Here is an 18,789-nt window from a genome sequence, read left to right as displayed (position 1 = left end):
TAGACATGACCGAGACACATCTCCGGTCAATAACCAATAGCGGAACCTGGATGCTCATATTGTCTCCTGCATATTCTGCGAAGATCTTTATCGGTCAAACCGCATAACAACATACGTTATTCCCTTTGTCATCGATATGTTACTTGCCCGAGATTCGATCGTCGGTATCATCATACCTAGTTCAATCTCGTTACCGGCAAGTCTCTTTACTCGTTTTGTAATGCATCATCCTGCAGCTAACTCATTAGTCACATTGCTTGCAAGGCTTATAGTGATGTGCATTACCGAGAGGGCCCAGAGATACCTCTTCGATACATGGAGTGACAAATCCTAATCTCGATCTATGCCAACTCAACAAACACCATCAGAGACACCTGTAGAGCATCTGTATAATCACCTAGGTACGTTGTGACGTTTGATAGCACACAAGGTGTTCCTCCGGTATTCAGGAGTTGCATAATTTCATAGTCAGAGGAACATGTATAAGTCATGAAGAAAGCAATAGCAATAAAACTAAACGACCATTATGCTAAGCTAACGGATGGGTCTTGTCCATCACATCATTCTCTAATGATGTGATCCCGTTCATCAAATGACAACACATGTCTATGGTTAGGAAACTTAACCATCTTTGATTAACTAGCTAGTCAAGTAGAGGCATACTAGGGCCACTCTGTTTGTCTATGTATTCACACATGTACTAAGTTTCTGGTTAATACAATTCTAGCATGAATAATAAACATTTATCATGATATAAGGAAATATAAATAACAACTTTATTATTGCCTCTAGGGCATATTTCCTTCAAATTATAGTACCAAAATCCTAGAATCAATGGAGTTAGTGGCATCGTAAAGTTGCAGAATCACAATTCTCACATCCTTGGTCTCAAGAATAAGAAAGATATTCATTTTCAATCATCTCATCATATGAACATCACAACTTATAAGTACTCTAATGCTCCCCCAGTGATTCAAGAGATAATCGCCCTGCAGAAGTCTATAGTGAAGAACTACCAAAATTTCTCAAAGTTGGGATGTAAAGTCTCAAGGTCAAGACGAGTCCTGTCGCCTTGATGCCACTACTGGTACAGTTACATTCTTTATGTTTGATTCTTGCTCTTTTTTATTACTAACCATTAACGCTTGGTACTGCTACAAATGAATGCCAATTACTCCAATATATTAAGTTTTTGGTCATTGCTACTCAATGCTTTCTTTCCATAGCACTAATATCAATTTATCAAGTATTTTAGTTATCCCTTAGGGATATCATTTCATCTTGGACAATCTTATATTCTGAATTATCATGTGCGCTGGTCTGGAAAAAAATCATGGAATAATCTATTTTCATGTAATAAAAGTTAAGGAATAAAAGATACAAGCCTGCTCCTCGCCTTGATCCAAGCGGGTTCAAGTGCATAAAAACATGTCCTCCAAAGTAAATATGACTGCATTGGTTGGATTGTCCACTAGTAGGAAAACGGCTATAGCTAATATGGACATTAATGGCGCACCATGTATGTGGTGCGCCACTGCTATATAGCAAGCAGTGGCGCACCAGATACAGGTACGCCATTATTGGCCACATTACTAATGGCGCACCTGGTGTGTGGTGCGCCATTACTAGTTTTGAAAAAAAAGAAAAAAATCGTTAGCAGTGGCGCACCAGTGGATAGTGCGCCATTACTAGTTTTAACTAGTAATGGCGCACTATCCACTGATGCGCCACTACTAACATGTTTTTTATATATATATTTTTTCAAAACTAATAATGGCGCACCACATACCAGGTGCGCCATTAGTAACCCTGGTTACTAATGGCGCATTCTTAGGTGGTGCGCCATTGGTAACCTGGGAGCAGCTAGATATTTTGGACAGCCACCTACCACACTCACTTTCCCCACTTCATTCTCTCCACCTCTACCAAGCTTGGTCTCGGCTGCCTCCTCCTCCTCACCTCATTTGCACCATAGATTCACCCAAATTAAGTGGTTAAATTTCCTTTTTTTGATAGGTAAGTAAGGGGAAAGCTTTCTTTATGTTCTAGATCTACTTTTTTCTCCCTCCAACAACGTACACACTTTTTATGGCCTAGATCTACGTATGTTTGTGGTGTTGCATATGTTTGTGTTGCATATGTTTGTGTTTGCAGGTACCGGTATTTGAAATGCGATAGTTGCCAATATTTTGCCGGAATGTTGATTCATTTCCGTTTCGGCGAGAATTTGGCACTATGCATTCTTTTTGGTCCTATTTTTAGGCAAAGTCATGCCAAAATTTTTTTGGTTCTAAAATATCGTTTTGCTCTACCCCGCAGGCGACCATGGTCCGCACGATGACCGAAGGCATCGTGAATAGGTTTTTGAGCTCCGCGAAGGCCGAGATGCTTCAAAAGAACGAGACGGAGATAAGATGTCCGTGTCGAAGATGCAAGCTGAAGAGCCTTATGGACCCGGATTCCGTACAGGTGCGGGACCACCTACTCTTGCGTGGTTTCATGGATGGCTATCGGTGGCAAGGTGATGAAGATGATTATGAAGTCCTCCATGCGGGCCGAGCAAGAAATGAGGAAGGGCGGCAAGACAACCGCGGCGAAGGCGGGCGAGAAGACGAAGAATCTCCAGGACATGATCACGAAGTAGATGCAGTACACAGTCATCATGTAGAAGATGTCGGACATGGTGATGAGGAAGATCAAGACGAAGGGCATGATCATGAAGATGAAGATGCCGGAGCAGACGACGATGGAACATCGATGGCCTGGGTGCAGGACCCTCATATTCAAGAGCTGCTTCTCAAGCAGACGGATAACGCAAGAGCTGCCGCCCGAGAGAAAGCCAAGCTGGATCAACTGGAGATAGACGCGGTTACTCCATTGTATGAAGGATGCAGGCCCGAGGATACCCGCCTGAAAGTAACGCTCATGGCTCTGGAGATGAAGGTAAAACACAAAATGACCGACGCATGCTTCGACGAGAACATGTCATTCTGGCACGAACGTCTTCCCAAGGGGAACAAGTGCCCGACCAGTTTCGAGGAGGCGAAGAAAATCGTGTGTCCTCTGGATTTACCGCACGTGAAATACCATGTGTGCATGAACAATTGCATCATTTATCGGGACGAGCACGCGGAGTCTACCATATGTCCGGTGTGCGGCGTCACTCGATACAAGAAGAGGAAGAAAGCTCCTCGAAAAGTGGTGTGGTACTTTCCGATCACTCCTCGTCTGCAGCGGTATTTCGCGGACCCTAAGCTAGCAAAGCTCCTGCGTTGGCACGCGGATAGGGAGGAGAAGAAGCGAGAAGATGACGGAAATGATCCGGAGATAAATAAAAAAGACAAGATGCTGAGTCACCCTAAGGATGCGAGCCAGTGGCAAGCGTTGAACTTCGAACACCCAGAATTTGGGGACGATCCAAGGAACATCGTGCTGGGCGCGAGCACCGATGGAGTCAATCCGTTTGGCAGCCAGAGAAGCACACATAGCACCTGGCCTGTGTTTGTGTGGATGTACAACCTTCCCCCTGGTTGTGCATGAAGAGGAAGTACATTCACATGAGTATGCTAATTGAAGGGCCGAAACAACCAGGGAACGACATCAATCTGTATCTGGGGCTGCTGAAAGAGGAGCTAGACACGCTGTGGAAAACGCCAGCCAATACGTGGGACACCGCAGAGAAAGAATATTTCCCTATGAGAGCCGCACTGCTCACGACGGTGCACGACTATCTCGGTTACGGATATGTCGCGGGGCAGGTGGTCCACGGATTTTCTGGATGCGTCAGGTGCATGGATGACACAACGTATCGCCAGCTAGATAGAGATCTCGGGTCTTCGAAAACCGTGTTCATGGGACATCGAAGGTGGCTTCGCGACGATGACTCATGGAGAAAACGCAAGGATCTGTTCGATGGTGAAACCGAACCCCGAAGACGCCCGCGTACGAGGAGCGGCGAGGAAATAGACGAGCTGTTGAAAAATTGGAAAGAGTGCCCACCGCCGGGAAAGAAGCGAAAGGCGCCAGAGCCGGGAAAGAAGCGAAAGGCGCCAGAGCCGCTGCTGAAGGTATGGAAAACGAGGTCTGTTTTCTGGGACTTGCCGTACTGGAAGATCCTCCGTGTGCCTCACAGCCTTGATGTCATGCATATCACGAAGAACGTGTGCCAGAGTCTGCTTGGTACCCTGCTCAACATGCCAGAGAGGACCAAAGATGGGCCGAAAGCAAGGGCAGACTTGAAATCAATGGGCATCAGGGAGGAGCTTCACACTAATGATGATGATGATGATGATGATGATGATGAGGCGAAGGACACGGAAAGTCGTCGCAAAGGCAAAAAGGCCAAGAAGATCGGAAATGACTGCCCTCCCGCGTGCTTCACTCTAAGTCAGGAGGAGATCGAGCAGTTTGTCACCTGCCTCGTAGGAGTAAAACTTCCTTACGGTTACGTGGGGAAGATAAGCAGATACCTAGACTCAGCGAAGAAGAAGTTCAGCGGGATGAAGTCTCACGACTGTCACGTGCTAATGACGCAGATACTTCCAGTTGCAATCCGTGGGATCATGGACGCGCACGTCCGTGAAACGCTATTTGGCCTATGCAACTTTTTCGACGTCATCTCTCAGAAGTCGGTTGGCGTGAGGCAACTCAGAAGGCTACAGGAAGATATCGTGGTGATACTATGCGAGCTTGAGATGTACTTCCCACCCACATTCTTCGACGTTATGGTGCATCTGCTGGTCCATATCATGGAGGATATCATCCAACTCGGGCCGACGTTCCTGCGCAGCATGATGCCGTTCGAAAGGATGAATGGTGTCATCAAAGGATACGTTCGCAACATGTCACGTCCAGAGGGAAGCATAGCCAAGGGCTTTCTGACCGAAGAGTGCATCTCCTACTGCACGAATTATCTAGGCATCGAGAACCCCATTGGTCTGCCCCTCAACAGGCACCTCGGCAGGCTCGCTGGATGGGGTCACCGCGAGGGTCGCCGCGAAATGCATGTCGACTTCAAGGGTCGACTCGCCGACTTTGAAAGAGCAAACCTAGTCGCGCTACAACACATAGACGTGGTCGATCCTTGGGTGGTAGAGCACAAAACCTTTATTGAGAAGACGTACAATGACCGAGGCCAACAGAGGACGGACGGAGATATAATCAAAGAGCACAACTCATGTTTCACGCGTTGGTTCAAGGAGAAGCTTCTATCATACCCTTTACATGAGGATTCTTCCGCGGAAGAAAAACTCATATTCGCCTTGTCACAGGGTGCCGAGCACAACCTGATGACCTATGAGGCGTACGATATCAATGGCTACACATTCTACACCGAGGAAAAGGACATGAAGAGCGATGATTATCAGAACTCCGGGGTAACGATGGAATCCTACACCGGTAACGACAAGGACAGATACTACGGAAGGATCGAGGGGATCTGGAAGCTGAGATACGCTGGAGAGAAGGTCCCGATGTTCCGTGTCAGATGGGCCAAGAGCATCCTAAAAGAAGACCGGTATTTCACCACCATGGTTATACCCGAAGCCATATCCAAGACCGCGGGTGCAAACGTCACCGCGAAAAATGAGCCATGGGTACTGGCTTCCCAAGTGGACCAATGCTTCTTCATTACCGACCCGTCAAAGCCCAGTCGTGTTGTCGTGAGGAGAGGCAAAAGGAAGATCATCGGAATGGATGGAGTCGCCAATGAGCAAGACTTCGACAAGTACGGCGACCCGAAGATGGAACATGACGACGACGATGAAGTACCATACACCACAAGAAGAAGCAGGACCACCCTACCTAAAGGACGTCTGTTCAAGAGAAGAACTTCATTTACGAAAAAGAAGGGCAAGAAGATTGTGAAAAGATAGCTAAGCTCGATTGTATTTAAATTGTAGTCTTCATTTCTCGATTGTATTTCGACATATGGAAATGTCATTTCTTCGGTTCTAGTCCTCTATCCAGTAACCTGTTTTTTTTTCAAAACAGTGGGGATTAATGTTCTCTGTACTTACGTTCCTTTAATATGACTTTAGACATATGGAAGATTAATGTTGTCTGTACATCACCAAGTTGAAGTATCGACCACTTTCTTCCTGGATTTGGAATTTTTGTTCTTCTCCCTCTTGTTTTGTCGCAAATCATCATTTACAGGCACCTTGGGCTTCTTTGTGTTTTCTTCTGGTATTTTAATTGTTTTTATTTATGTTTATTATGGTAAAAAAAGTATTGAATTTGTTAATATTTTTTGAACTCATGAATATTTTTAAACTTCATGGGCACTTTTTGAATTCATGAATATTTTTTCAAATTTGATGATATTTTTTCATATTCATAAATGTTTTACCAATTTACAAATGAATGCAACTAAAAATCCAAAAAAAGGTAGTAATGGCGCACCAGGAGAAGGTGCGCCATTGCTATCAAGGTACTTATGGCGCACCCCTAGGAGGTGCGCCATTGATATACCAAATTTTATTTATGTTTATTCTGGTATTGAATTTCTAACTCACAAAAAGTATTGAATTTGTTAATATTTTTTGAACTCATGAATATTTTTAAATTTCACGGGCACTTTTTGAATTCATGAATCTTTTTTTAAATTTGATGATATTTCTTCATATTCATAAATGTTTTACCAATTCACAAATGTTTTGCAATGCAAGCATTTGAAAATTAGTAATAACTACTTATATCGTAACATTTTAAAATTTATGGTTATTTTCTAAAAAATTATTAGATGCAACTAAAAATCCAAAAAAAAAGTTAGTAATGGCGCACCAGGGGAAGGTGCGCCATTGCTATCACGGTGTTTATGGCGCACCCTAGAAGGTGCGCCATTGCTAACCTTCCCCCCACTAAAATATCCAAGACATTCCATCTCGCCAGCCGTTCGTCCTTCTCCCATCTCGCCTCTCGCCACCGCCGCCGATCCCCTTCCACCACCGCCGCCACCGCCACCCATCGGCGACCTCGCTCCCGGGCTCCGCCGCCCCCACCCACCCCTCCCTCGCCTTCGCCGCACCCACCCACCCCCTCCCTCGCCTTCCCAGCCCTCGAAACCCTAGAAACCCACGACGCCTCTCCGCTCGAGCTCCACCGTGCGAGGCGACAGGCAAGGCGGCGGGCGGAATCTGCTTCAACACCGGGACGGCGTGCCGCGGAAGCAGAGCGCGACGGCGCTCGACCCCTCCACCCCCCTCCACCTCTTCTTCCTTGGGTCGCCGCCGTCTTCCTCAACTCCGGCCAACTCTGCTGCTACTAAGCTGTCGCAGGGCCTCCTTGCGCCTCCCCGGTGAGCTCCGCCTCCTCACACTCTTCCTCTCGACTTGCCGCGCCCGTAGCCATCGTGCTCTGGACTTCGGAGTCATGGTATGAAGTGAGCTAGGGGGATTTTCATTCTTTCCGCTGCTTTACATGTAAAGTAGTAAATGTTGGTGCTACGAGGACATGTCTGTACTGTTTGTACTTGGGTATAAACCAATCCCAAAGTTGCAGCAAAGCTTTATTTCTTTTGCATTTTCTGATGATATTCGGTTTACCAATAGCATTCTGACACACCAATGAGGTTTTAACGGTTGTGTGCTGCATGGTCCTAGTATAATAAACCCACAAGTGATTACTACTCTACTGCGAATAGGACAGGAAGATTGTCAATTTTAGGTAGTGAAATTTGCGTTAACATGAAATCAGGATCATTAACCACATGCTCCGTTGAAATGATGATGAAATTTGTTTTGAGCAAAATGTACTTGGTCAATGCCAAGTTTTTGTGATGGACACGGTTATGTTGTGTTTTTTTATTATCGGTTGTGCCACTAGTTGTGCCAGATTTTGGCACTAGAAGTTTCAAGTACTTAAAAAATGCCATCCCTCTGTTAAGCCTATGAAGCTTTCACCTGAGTTAGCCTGAATGTGTGTTTGTTCGTCGTGTTTGTTCTCCGAATCTATGTAGTGGTCCTTGTACATACAATCTTCTTCACAAAGACATTTCTGCTTGCTCTGTTTTGACTTTTGACAAAGTTGCTTCCTTGAGTAGAGATGATTCTTATGATGATACTCGTAATGATGTGGCCAAATATGGCAATACATACATACAGTAGATCAGTGTCACTTTATATTCGTTGATCTTTGGTTCTTTTCTGACACTTTTGGATTTGCTCATATCTCGTCGCTCCGATGAGTGTACGGCATTACTGTGAGAGTGAGAATGTCTTCTGAACTCTGGTAGCCATTTCTGCTTGCTCTGTTTTGACAAAGATGCTGCCTTGAGTATAGATGATTCTTTTCTGAAACTTTTGGATTTGCCTCAAGTGTTTGTCTGTGTCACTTTCAGTAGAACTAGGTGAATACTCAAAGCTTAGTTGCTTCTGATTATTCAGCTTAAGCCTACATTTTGTTATACAAAGTGATGATCAGTTCAGACTATAACAGTGTGCTATGGCCAATACATATGATAAATAGATCATTCAGAGGGTTGTTTCCTTTGTCATTAGCAAATGAAGTACATGCAGCAGCAGCTGCTGCTACTGTTTTTCATTCAGAGGGTTGTTTCCTTTGTCATTCAGAGGGTTGTTTCCTTTGTCAATGACGGGTCCCTGCTGCTGTTTTTTCTCGAGAGAACCGAACCCAAAGTACATGCTATAAAAACTGTATTCACTGCTGCTGCTATACTACTTGTGATGATGTTGCTGCTGTACTACTTGTGATGTTGCTGCTACTTGTGATTTTGTCAACTTGTGATGCTGCTGCTACTTGTGATCTTCTGAAATGACCCCTTTCTCCTAAAATGTTGATTAATTTCCGTTTCGGTTGAGAATGGGGCACTCCTAGGTCAAGAAAATTAGCAAAGGTCATGCCCAATTTTCTTGACCTAGAACGTGCCCGATTCTCAACTGAAACAAAAATTAATCAACATTTATAGTTTGACCTAGAAGATGCCCAATTTGTTAACTCTAGTAGTGTACTCCTGTTAATATTGCAAACATAACTAGTCAATAATGCATTACAGTAGAAACAACCTATACTTTCTAATTATTTTAGATTACATGCCGAATAACCTAACAGCCATCGAAATCTAGTTTGAATCAGAAAAATGTGAGAAAACTCCTGGTGTTGCATTAATTTAAAAGTCAGTAGGAGCCTCTCCTACTGTCAGTGAGCTTTCAAAAAAAATTGAGGCGGACAACTAGTTGTAGATGAGGAAGGGCATTTGAGGCCCCATCGAGTCTATGAAGATGTGATGGGTCCTGATATATTGACTTGTGGATTTATTTTTTCCTAGACTGCATTTAAGAAATAACTCCAGTGGCCTTTTTTCCTATTTACAGCGAACATGGCCAACAATGATGAGGCCGGCGGTTCGGGCAAGGCATTCTGGGAGCTGTCCCAGGAGATGGAGGAAGAACCTCACCGCTATGAGGACGCCGCGGAAGACACCGATCCCGACAACACAACCCCTAGTGGCGTCGGGGATGACACCACTGATGGTGTCGCCGAGGATGCCACCATTGATGATGGCAGCGCACGCACAGATGGCAGCCAACCGAAGAGGCAACGGAAGGACCGGTGCCCGAACGTGCTCGGCACCGTCAAGGAGGAATTTACTGAAGTGTCCTCCAGTGGGAATCCAATGGCGCCCAAAGAATTAGTCAGTGGGTACGTGGGACAACTCGGTGCATTCTCCGGAGCACCGTCTCGATCAACACCGAGAACCTAAGGCATCGTGACTTAGGGAATTTGCGCAACCTCCTCTTCATGAAGCTGCACGAACGATACAAGTTCCTCGGTGACTTCGCAAACACACGCCTCTCAGGGAATAAAGTGAACAGTGCCGCCCTCACGAAGATGAGCACGGCCCTGGCTACTTGGAGAGCCGCGGTGAAGAGAAGGATTCTAAGAGGTGATAGTTATGAGAAGATCAAGGAGACAAATCATTCGATCAGCGAAGCTGACTACCTCGAGTTCAAGATCAAGTGCGAGAGCAACGCATCTGCGGAATCAAGTCAGTGGGTGAAAGATATGTGGGACTTGAACTTAGGGGTCCACAAACTCGGTCCAGGCGGTTACAGAGTGGCGGAACCTATATGGGACAAGGAGGACGCGGAGCGTGCCGAGCAAGGCCTACCGCCCCTCTTCGATAAATACCGTGACAAGCAGACCAGGAACTATGTCAGGGCCCGGTACAAGGTGGACCCGGTAACAAAGGACCTTACCACGGATCCGAAGACCAAGGTGCTTGAGCTTGTTCTGGTAAGGAATACACACCCGCGTAATTAGCTCCATATGGTTGCATTCTAATTAATGAAGCCAAATTTCTAAATGGTTCACGTTCCTTCCGTAGGAAACTGAAGCAGTAGCGTGGGGTCGTCTCAGAGCTCCCCTTGGGACACCACTTTAAATAGGGCGTTGAACGTAATGAAACACAAGGATAAGTTCAGTAAGCCATCGTCAGCTGGTCGTGTGGCCGGCAAAGGCTTGTCCACGAAATGGTCGGAATACTATAACGCTGGGCGAAAGGAGAGAAAGACCAGCTCGGAAAGCCAGGAGCGCGAGGTTCAAGAACTCAAGGCACAAGTGGCGCGGATTCCGGAGATAGTCGAAGAGCAAGTGCGAGACCAACTGGGAGCGACGATCACCGCCATTGTGCCTACCTTGATTAAGGGGCTGCAGGCATGGATTGCGGGCGGCCAACAGGGGCCGCCCCCGATTCCCAGCTTTATGGGCAGCAACTCGCAAAACGCACCAGTGCCATTGGTGTCTCCGGCGGATGCGGCATTGGTGTCTCCGGCGTCGGCGCCGGCATTGGAGCTTAATGCACCCGGGTGTGCGAAGAATACGCCGGCCGGCACCTCGGCAGCAAGCGGCCCCTCCGTCACTTGCACGCCCGCCGTTGGCGGTGCCTCGACATTAGCCGAGCTCGACGCCATCACGATAACTAAGCCTCTCGGCCGATGACTTCATCTCCTTGCCTTTTACTGGGCATCCCTGTCGCCCTACATGTTTTCGCAGGGCGCCGCCGACGTTCCATGCACTCTCTTGCACTTCGTGGACGGCGAGTTGATCGATGTCGCCAAGGCCAGAATCGTTCAACCAGGCAACCGCTTGTTCCACGGTAATCCGATGCCACCCACCGTGTATAGGGTTCAACTGGTTCGGGTGCTGCGGGGCTGCGACAACTTGTTACCTCCGTATCGACCCCCTGGGGCCGACGAAGATGATGTGATGACCCTCAGCGCCTGCATAAGCTGGTCCATGCTTTGGCCGAAGAGCCAGATTCGTTTGGGGGCGGGGGACACCACCCCACAGACAACACTGCCAGTCGTGCCGGCGCCAAGCCATGGCAAGACCGCCGCAACGCTACCGCCACAGCTGATCCGGACATGCATATGGCACAGGATCCGGACGACGACGACGGTACATTTACCAACGTCGATAAGTACTTCAACGAACATGGGTACGGTGACGAATTCTTGGGGCCTCCTTCTCAAGAACCCAACCCTGCAAAAGACGATCGCGATCTAGCTGGTACCGCGGAGAAACCCAATTGCAACAGGCGTCGTCTGGCATTCAGTTCTCAGGAGACGCCTCCAGCTGCCGCCTTCACCGAGCCTCAGATAGCCGAGGTGCGAAATATTATCAGCCCCAACACACTCAAGAAGGTGGTCTCTGAGCAGAACTCGATCCCATTACAGCAAAAGAAGCAGAAGGGACGGAAAAGAAAAAATAACAAGGGTGCGAGCCAGCCGGCACCGAGTACGATCCGTGCTCAGGACGGGCCACCTTCACCTAAGGATATCTCGAGGAGGGTGCATGTGGCGGGTAGGCCGATGCTACCGACTAATCTGCTCAATTCTGCAACCGGTGCTATGTGGAGTCTGCATGACAGTGTTCTTTCTTTGGAGAAGCGGCATCTCTCCGAGAATGATGTGGCATACCCAGTTTTCGTGGCCAAGGTTCCAGAGGGCAAGGGCTTTGTCGATAGCACCATCGGGGGTATGATCGTCCTGCGGTTTGATGACATCTTCGCTATGTTTAACCTTCATCCGCTGCACTACACCTTCATTCGGCTATTTTCGCTCAGTATGGAGATGCGGATCATTAGAGACAAGACCCCGAACATCGTGATAGTCGACCCCTTCTACATGTGTGCCAAGATCTTGGGCAGTGCTGGGGACCGGCAAGTCGCGAGTTCATACCTCGAAGGCATCATTCTGGCAAACCCAGATAAGGATAACTTCCTCGTGCCTTACTTTCCCGAGTAAGTCATCCCCTCACCGCCCCGTAACATATGATTTCTTAGATTTCGATCGTTCTTTTTTTTCTAACATTCCGTGTTTTGTGCAGTGACACACATTGCACACTCATCCTCTTTAAGCCCGAAATATTCCATGGCCACGTATTTCGACTCGGACCGTCAGTCGAAGAAAGACTACACAAATATCAAGAAAGTTCTTGATGATGCTCTCCCCGGCTCCGCCAAATCTGGAGGCACCTTCAGGAGGCCAATTTGTAGGTGCGGCAAGCATGTGTTCACCCACGTAATGACGTTCCCCTGCGTCAAGCAGCCGCCTGGCGGTCAGAAGGATGCCTACTACGCCCTCCATCACATGCGGGCGATCGTACGGGACCATAATCACCTTCTGCTACCAACTAATCTCAAAGATTGGGCCGCACGCTTGTTGGCAATCCAGGACGCGGACATCAGACAAGAATTCTTTCGCATCCAGTCAGAGTTTGCGGAAATCATCCATCAAGATGTCCTTCGTACCTCGGGGCGGTTCTACCTCAAATATCAACCGTCCAACAGTGAAATAGAAACAACGCTACAAATGCATGGTGACAACGATCACGATTTCATGACCATCACGAAAGACGGCGGCTTCATCCACGCTCCGGTCCCTGAGTCGAGTCGAAAGTAATGATGCTATGTAGTTCTGAAATATCGATTAGCTCATGTTGTAATTAAACTTTAATGAACTTGTATGTCTCTTTAGTTTGGACAGTCGTTCAACTTATATGTAATTGATGCTATTTATTAGTAGGACCATGAATCGTGCTATTAATGTGTTGTTTTTCTCTTCCGATCCTTTTGTTGCATACTTATATATTGCTTATGTATTGTCTGTGAATTGCTACTAACGGTTTGTTTGTCTAGTGCATAGAGATGCCGTCGTATGTCGTGTACAAGGGTAAGGTTCCCGGAGTCTACGACGACTGGAAGGAGTGTCGGAGATAGGTTCACCGTTTCAGCGGTAACAGTTACAAAGGGTACACCACTAGGGCGGAGGCGGAAGCTAGATACGCGCGCTATCTAGCGGGAGAGAGGAGGGAGCGGAGGAGGAACCTGATGAAGACCAGTTTCACCGCGATGATGCTCATCGTGACCGCAGCTCTCTTCTATGTGATGGTAGTTTAGATATCGACTTGTAATGTGAAGACAAACTCGCTACTCGCGGTCTCGAGACTTGTAATATTCTAACTTTGTTCGGTATTTTAAATTCGGAGACTAATATGATGAATTGTATTCGGAGACTAATCTTCTATTGTATTCGATAAATCTACTGTTTATATGTTGTGCTGTTTATATTCTGTGATGTAATGTATTTTGTAACCTGTGCAAATATCATAAGAGCAAAAAAAAAATCCTAATATTCATAGTAGTGGCGCACCATGTTGAGCATTAGTGGCGCACCAGGGCTAAATACCAGCGGCGCATTATGGGGCATAGTAATGGCGCACTTGGGGGCATACGTGAAGGTAAATATGGCCCCTAGGAGGCATAGTAATAGCGCACTGTTGGACATAGTAATGACGCACTGTGTGGTGCGCCACTATTATCTGGGATACTAATGGCGCACCAGAGGTGCGCCATTACTATTTGTTACTAGTGGCGCACCTATAATGCGCCATTAATAGCAAAAACAGGTGCGCCACTAACAGCCTTTTTTCTAGTAGTGGTCATTTTATTTTTCCTCTATGTTATTTGTGAAATATGGTTAATTCGGGGCTATAGTCGATTATTCTTTCTCGGTTCCATCTCTAACACAAAAGTGGACACGGGTGTTTCTTCTCATAACAAAATAAAAGTATGTCCTCGTAGTTAGCCTATAGCCATGTGCATTATAGTTATATTTAAGAGGGTGGGTGTTTGCACGGAGTTTCATTATGGTTAATGGATGGCTTGGACATTTCTCATGGGCAGATGTTGCACATGCATTGGAAGTCATTCAGTCTTATAGTTCTTCATATGGTGTTCCTTTCTATTAGGTGCTTATTTTCTATGGGCTTTAGTTTGATGTATTTATTCACACGCGGAATGGCATTGAGAGACGGATTCTTTCGACTTTCTTGTTCATGGAAATATTCTTTGTATGTTCTAGACGTCATAGAGAGTTGAGAAGCTTGCATATCTTTGTTTCTTCAAGAAAATGCAAAAGCTTTCGTTTCGATGCATCATTAGATAATAGTTATTTAAGCCATCAAAAGCCACACCCGAAGTACACAATACCACAAAAGGTTACACCTTAGGAACGATGCGATGCTCCTAAACGACAAGTATCGTTCCCTTAGGGAGCAATGCTGCAGGGCTACTCGTGCCCAATAATGCCCACTGTCTGGCCTTCGATCTGTTTGTGTCGAATAGTCCATCTAAGTTGAGTCGGATGTTGTCTATGACGATCTTGTTACGATTTTTCCAATGCTCAGGCGGTGATCGGATGATAGTGGATGTGCCATTCATGTTGAGGTTGGAACCGAGAGGCCATTTTCTAGCCACCAATGCAAAAAGTCAAGCCCTCCCCCTAAGGATGACAAATAATCGATGGTATTCTGGACAGAGCCTCGTGCCAAACTGTGCGCGAGAAGGAGCAGCCTGAGAGGAGATGTGCACACGTCTCCTCTGACTGCTCACACGTCAAACAGTTTGGGGGACGTGTCCTTGCTAATCGGAAAGAGTAGTAGTATGTCCTTGTTAGTGAGAAAGAGCATGGTCGCAATAAAAGCATCTCCAATAAATGATTTAAAATATCGACGGTGCCCAAAAAACTGTATTTTGGGGCACTTTGTGGCAAAAAAAACTGCTCCAGTAGATGATCTATCTCTATACCCTGCCAAAAGAAAACAGTATGCCTCAAATTTACCTTGATGCTGCCTAAAAACAAAAATACCTTGGTCGGAACCCAACTGTCGTGGTGAAACTTCCCCGCCGCTGAGCATCTCCAACCCATGCCAATTTCGGCCGGTTCTGGCCCCTGCGGGAGCTCGAAATGTCACGACCGATTCAAGTCATTCCCCCGCCCATCCGTTGGCCAAAATGGTCGCCTCCGCACCTCCATTGGTCATTGAGGTCAATTAGCGGCTGGGAGACCCCCAGTCGATCGGCGCGACCATCACTGAGCTATGACGTTGTTCGGCGCTCGGGCCGCGCAGCGCCGCTGGAGTTGGTCGCACCCCTGGCTCCGCTCTGGGCCCTTGTCCTTCCACCCCTAGGCGGCCCAATGACGGCCCTGATCCCAGCGAGCTATGCCAGCCAGAATTGAGCTCGATGTCCCGACAACCATCAGATTCGCTTTCCGGCCTCGTAACCATTGGATCAGTTTTTGGGCGTTTGAAAAAAACGGCCACGGTGCCCCAAAACTTCTCTCTTCTGCCCTAAAAACTTTTTTTACACCAATTTTTACATCACCCTTTGAAGATGCTGGGCAAACCCAAGCCCTGCATTTTTAGTGAGAGTAAACATCCTAGTACTCCCTCCATTCCCTTATACAAGGCTACTATGAAAAATACTCTACAAGGCTAATAACAGTAATCGAGGTAAAATTTAATGATGTTTTCTCGTGATAGCAACTTGTTTAATACTTGCATGTATGTAGTCATAATGACCTTGTACCACTTCCTTCTTACTCCTATTTCTTTCTTGCATGCATGCGGGCGTATTAATAATCCCGGTTAACAAAAAGAAAAAATTAGCTTGCAAAATGGTCATTAAATTTTACCTTAATACATGTAATTTGAGTTTGTGGCCTTGTATAAAGGAATGGAGAGAGTACAATACTACTCTCACTCCATGTACATTTTGAGAGTAAACTTACCATGGTTTATAGAGTAGAAAACGTGTGGTAGAAACCATCCTGTCACCGTGTCGGTAGCAGGACATGCCAGCTTCACGACGCTCAGTCAGATTTTCTAATCAGCCAGTAATGATGGTGCGGAAATAACACACGGGCGCGACAGGACGGCTGCAGGCCACCGGCGAACCCGGCGCAACGCGCAGCCAGAAAAGAAAACGGTGCCCGATGGATGCGTCGCAGTAAATGCTCGCGCGTCAAACGAGGGGCCACTCCCGGACACACCATACCGGCCGCGCCCCGGCTGGCTAGCTCGCTGCAGAGCGTACTGACAAGCGTCGGCCTTCCATACCGGCCGTCCCCCCTCGCGCGCACTTTGTCAAACGTCGCCGGTCCCGTGCCGGTTCTTCGCTTCAACGCTACACACCGGACCGGAGCGCGCACCGGGCCGCTCTGACAAACTCGGGGCGTGGCTAGTGCTGTGAGTTACTCCACCGGTTCTCGCTATAAATACACGCGCATCCAGCCATGGGAGGAGCTTCCATTCCGTTCTGCTTGGCTACGTAGCCCCACTCACTCACCGGCCCCAGCTTCGCTTCTTCTTCTCTAGCTCATTCTGTCTCCCCTGTCTATGCCGTGCTGAACCAGAACCAGATGGAGGTAAGTGGCGGCCGAGCCACCAGGCGAGCCATCAGTACTCCTAGCACAAACCTCACCAACAATGGGGGTCGTGGTCTGATCACCATGTACTACACTTGTGGTATCTTGCAGAAGGCGAGGAGGCGTCGTGTGCCGGCGTTCGGGGAGTGGAACTACAACTACGACTACGCCGAGCCGCAGGCGGCGGCGGCCGCCGCGTGCTACGCCACGCCGGCGCCGGAGGCCTGCAGCGACGTGTGGTTCAGGTACTCGCCTCCTCCACGCAATCCCACGCCCAAGAAGAAGCAGGCGAGGCGGCGGCGGCCGGAGGGCGACGTGTCCCGGGAGCGCGCCAGGGCGTCCTCGGACGCTGCCACGGCCAAGAGCGGCGCCAGCAGGTACCAGGTGCGGCACGTCGACGAGGACCTCTACAAGGCGCCACCGCCGGAGCCCGCCTCCCACCGGCGGCCAAGGAAGGTACGTACGGCCCCCGGAAAAGAATGTCTAGTTACTGCCGGAATTGGTTTCTTTAATTTTTGTCGTGATTGCTGGAGCTGGCCGCTCTTTGTTTGGCCTGCAGAAGTGGAGCATGTGGATGGGATGCCTGGGCCTCAACTCATGCGTCGCCTCCTGAACCCCGATGGGATGCTGCGCCCTGCGTTCGTGTTCATCACCAGTGTTCATTTGCCCTTTCTCTTGGATATACAGTACTGCTATACGTCTGTCCACTTCTCTCTCCGAGTGTTCTGTGCGTATGTCTTGGCTTGTGGCAAAATGGTTACTAACTCCAGTAAAACTAGCTGACTGCTAGTAACATTTCGAGTTTCTACTCTCTTGTGTGATGTTGCTCAAGATATTATTAGTAACATTTCGAGTTTCTACTTCTTTTGTGTAATGTGAGTAAGATAACATATTGGGTGCAACATCTTGTCTCGTGCTTAACAAACACGTCGATATACAGTAGCCTGTTACTATCTGTCAACCTGAAAAGAAAGAGATCTCGAAAAGAAATCACTTTGGACCAATTTCTGATGTGCAAGCGAGCTGGTCATCAGAGATTCAGAAAGATAGCACCCAATAGATAGACGAGCACGCACAAGCCCGGAGCCCGCACGCTCGTCCGGCTGCTGCATGAGCATGAGGAGTAGTTGGCGTGGGCCCGTGAATCTGGTACCCGCATTGATTCCTGTCGTTGTCAACTGGCTTCTTCGCGCGTGCCTACCATTTTTGTTTCAACTCGACTCGATCGCCCATGCCATACCATACACTGTCGCAGCGGTGCGTGTGTCTGCCGCAGAGAGAGTAACTACTCCTATCTACCTCGTGTCTTTTCTTGGCATAGATATGTGAAGAAGAGAACTGGCATGGTAGAGAAAATGGCTACGTGGGTGCAGCTGTGACTTGGACCTACTGCTCCAGTCTGGCTAGCTAGCTAGGTGCAACAACACCTCTATCGTCGCTAGGGCCGGAGAACATGCGGCCCGGAGAAACGAGTAGTGGAATTTCCCTTCTTGAAAGAGTGCCCAAATTTTGGATCGAACGGAGCTTCAGTTTTCACGGGGAATGTTGTTGCCCTCCGGGTTTCATGCATGTCTTATCAGATAGGCATTCCGAGGACACGCTGCCCCGCTAGAATGCTGCCTCCAACTGCTGCTCTGAACCATCGGTGCTCTGTTCACCACTTCACCCTTCTTCGACATGACCTTTCCTTTATCATCGGGAAACCTTGCAGTCGTGTCGACGTGTTTTTGCCCCACCTTTTTTTATCTGATCTCTAGTAACCAGATGAAATGATCGATTTGCAGGAGTTTTCTTCCTGAGTGGCATTTATTATCACTGAATAATAGGAGAAACATAGAAATGGAATATCATGCTCATTCTTATCCTAATAAGGCTGGTTATAATGGAGAGTAACTTAGACTAGCAACATGCATATGTTGCTAGTTTATATTACTACCTTCATAGTGGGTAGTGTCATATGTGTAATATAGATGTGTTCATCAATTACTTTGTAGAGTCATTTTGCATTGGGAAACGCTATGTGATGGTAACATATTATGTTACTCTATTTGCCTCTCTA

The 18,789-nt window shown here is 47.5% G+C and overlaps 1 protein-coding gene across 1 annotated transcript; it reads left to right on the top strand.

Moving 5' to 3' along the window:
- Window positions 1–16,537: 16,537 nt before the first annotated feature.
- On the top strand, window positions 16,538–17,668 carry LOC123125114 (uncharacterized). Its single transcript, XM_044545650.1, has 3 exons — window positions 16,538–16,730; window positions 16,842–17,186; window positions 17,290–17,668. The coding sequence occupies exons 1-3, from the start codon at window positions 16,725–16,727 to the stop codon at window positions 17,341–17,343; spliced, it is 405 nt and encodes a 134-aa protein (XP_044401585.1). The 5' UTR covers window positions 16,538–16,724; the 3' UTR covers window positions 17,344–17,668.
- The last annotated feature ends 1,121 nt before the right edge of the window (window positions 17,669–18,789 follow it).

Source organism: Triticum aestivum, chromosome 5D (assembly GCF_018294505.1).
Source record: "Triticum aestivum cultivar Chinese Spring chromosome 5D, IWGSC CS RefSeq v2.1, whole genome shotgun sequence".
Taxonomy (NCBI): Eukaryota; Viridiplantae; Streptophyta; class Magnoliopsida; order Poales; family Poaceae; genus Triticum; species Triticum aestivum.
The sequence above is the reverse complement of the archived record's forward strand: the minus strand, read 5'-3'. Positions and strand labels throughout refer to the sequence as shown.

Coding starts and splice junctions, on each gene's coding strand:
- LOC123125114 (XM_044545650.1), top strand. Junction 17,187..17,289: donor CCCACCGGCGGCCAAGGAAG/GTACGTACGGCC, acceptor TTTGGCCTGCAG/AAGTGGAGCATGTGGATGGG.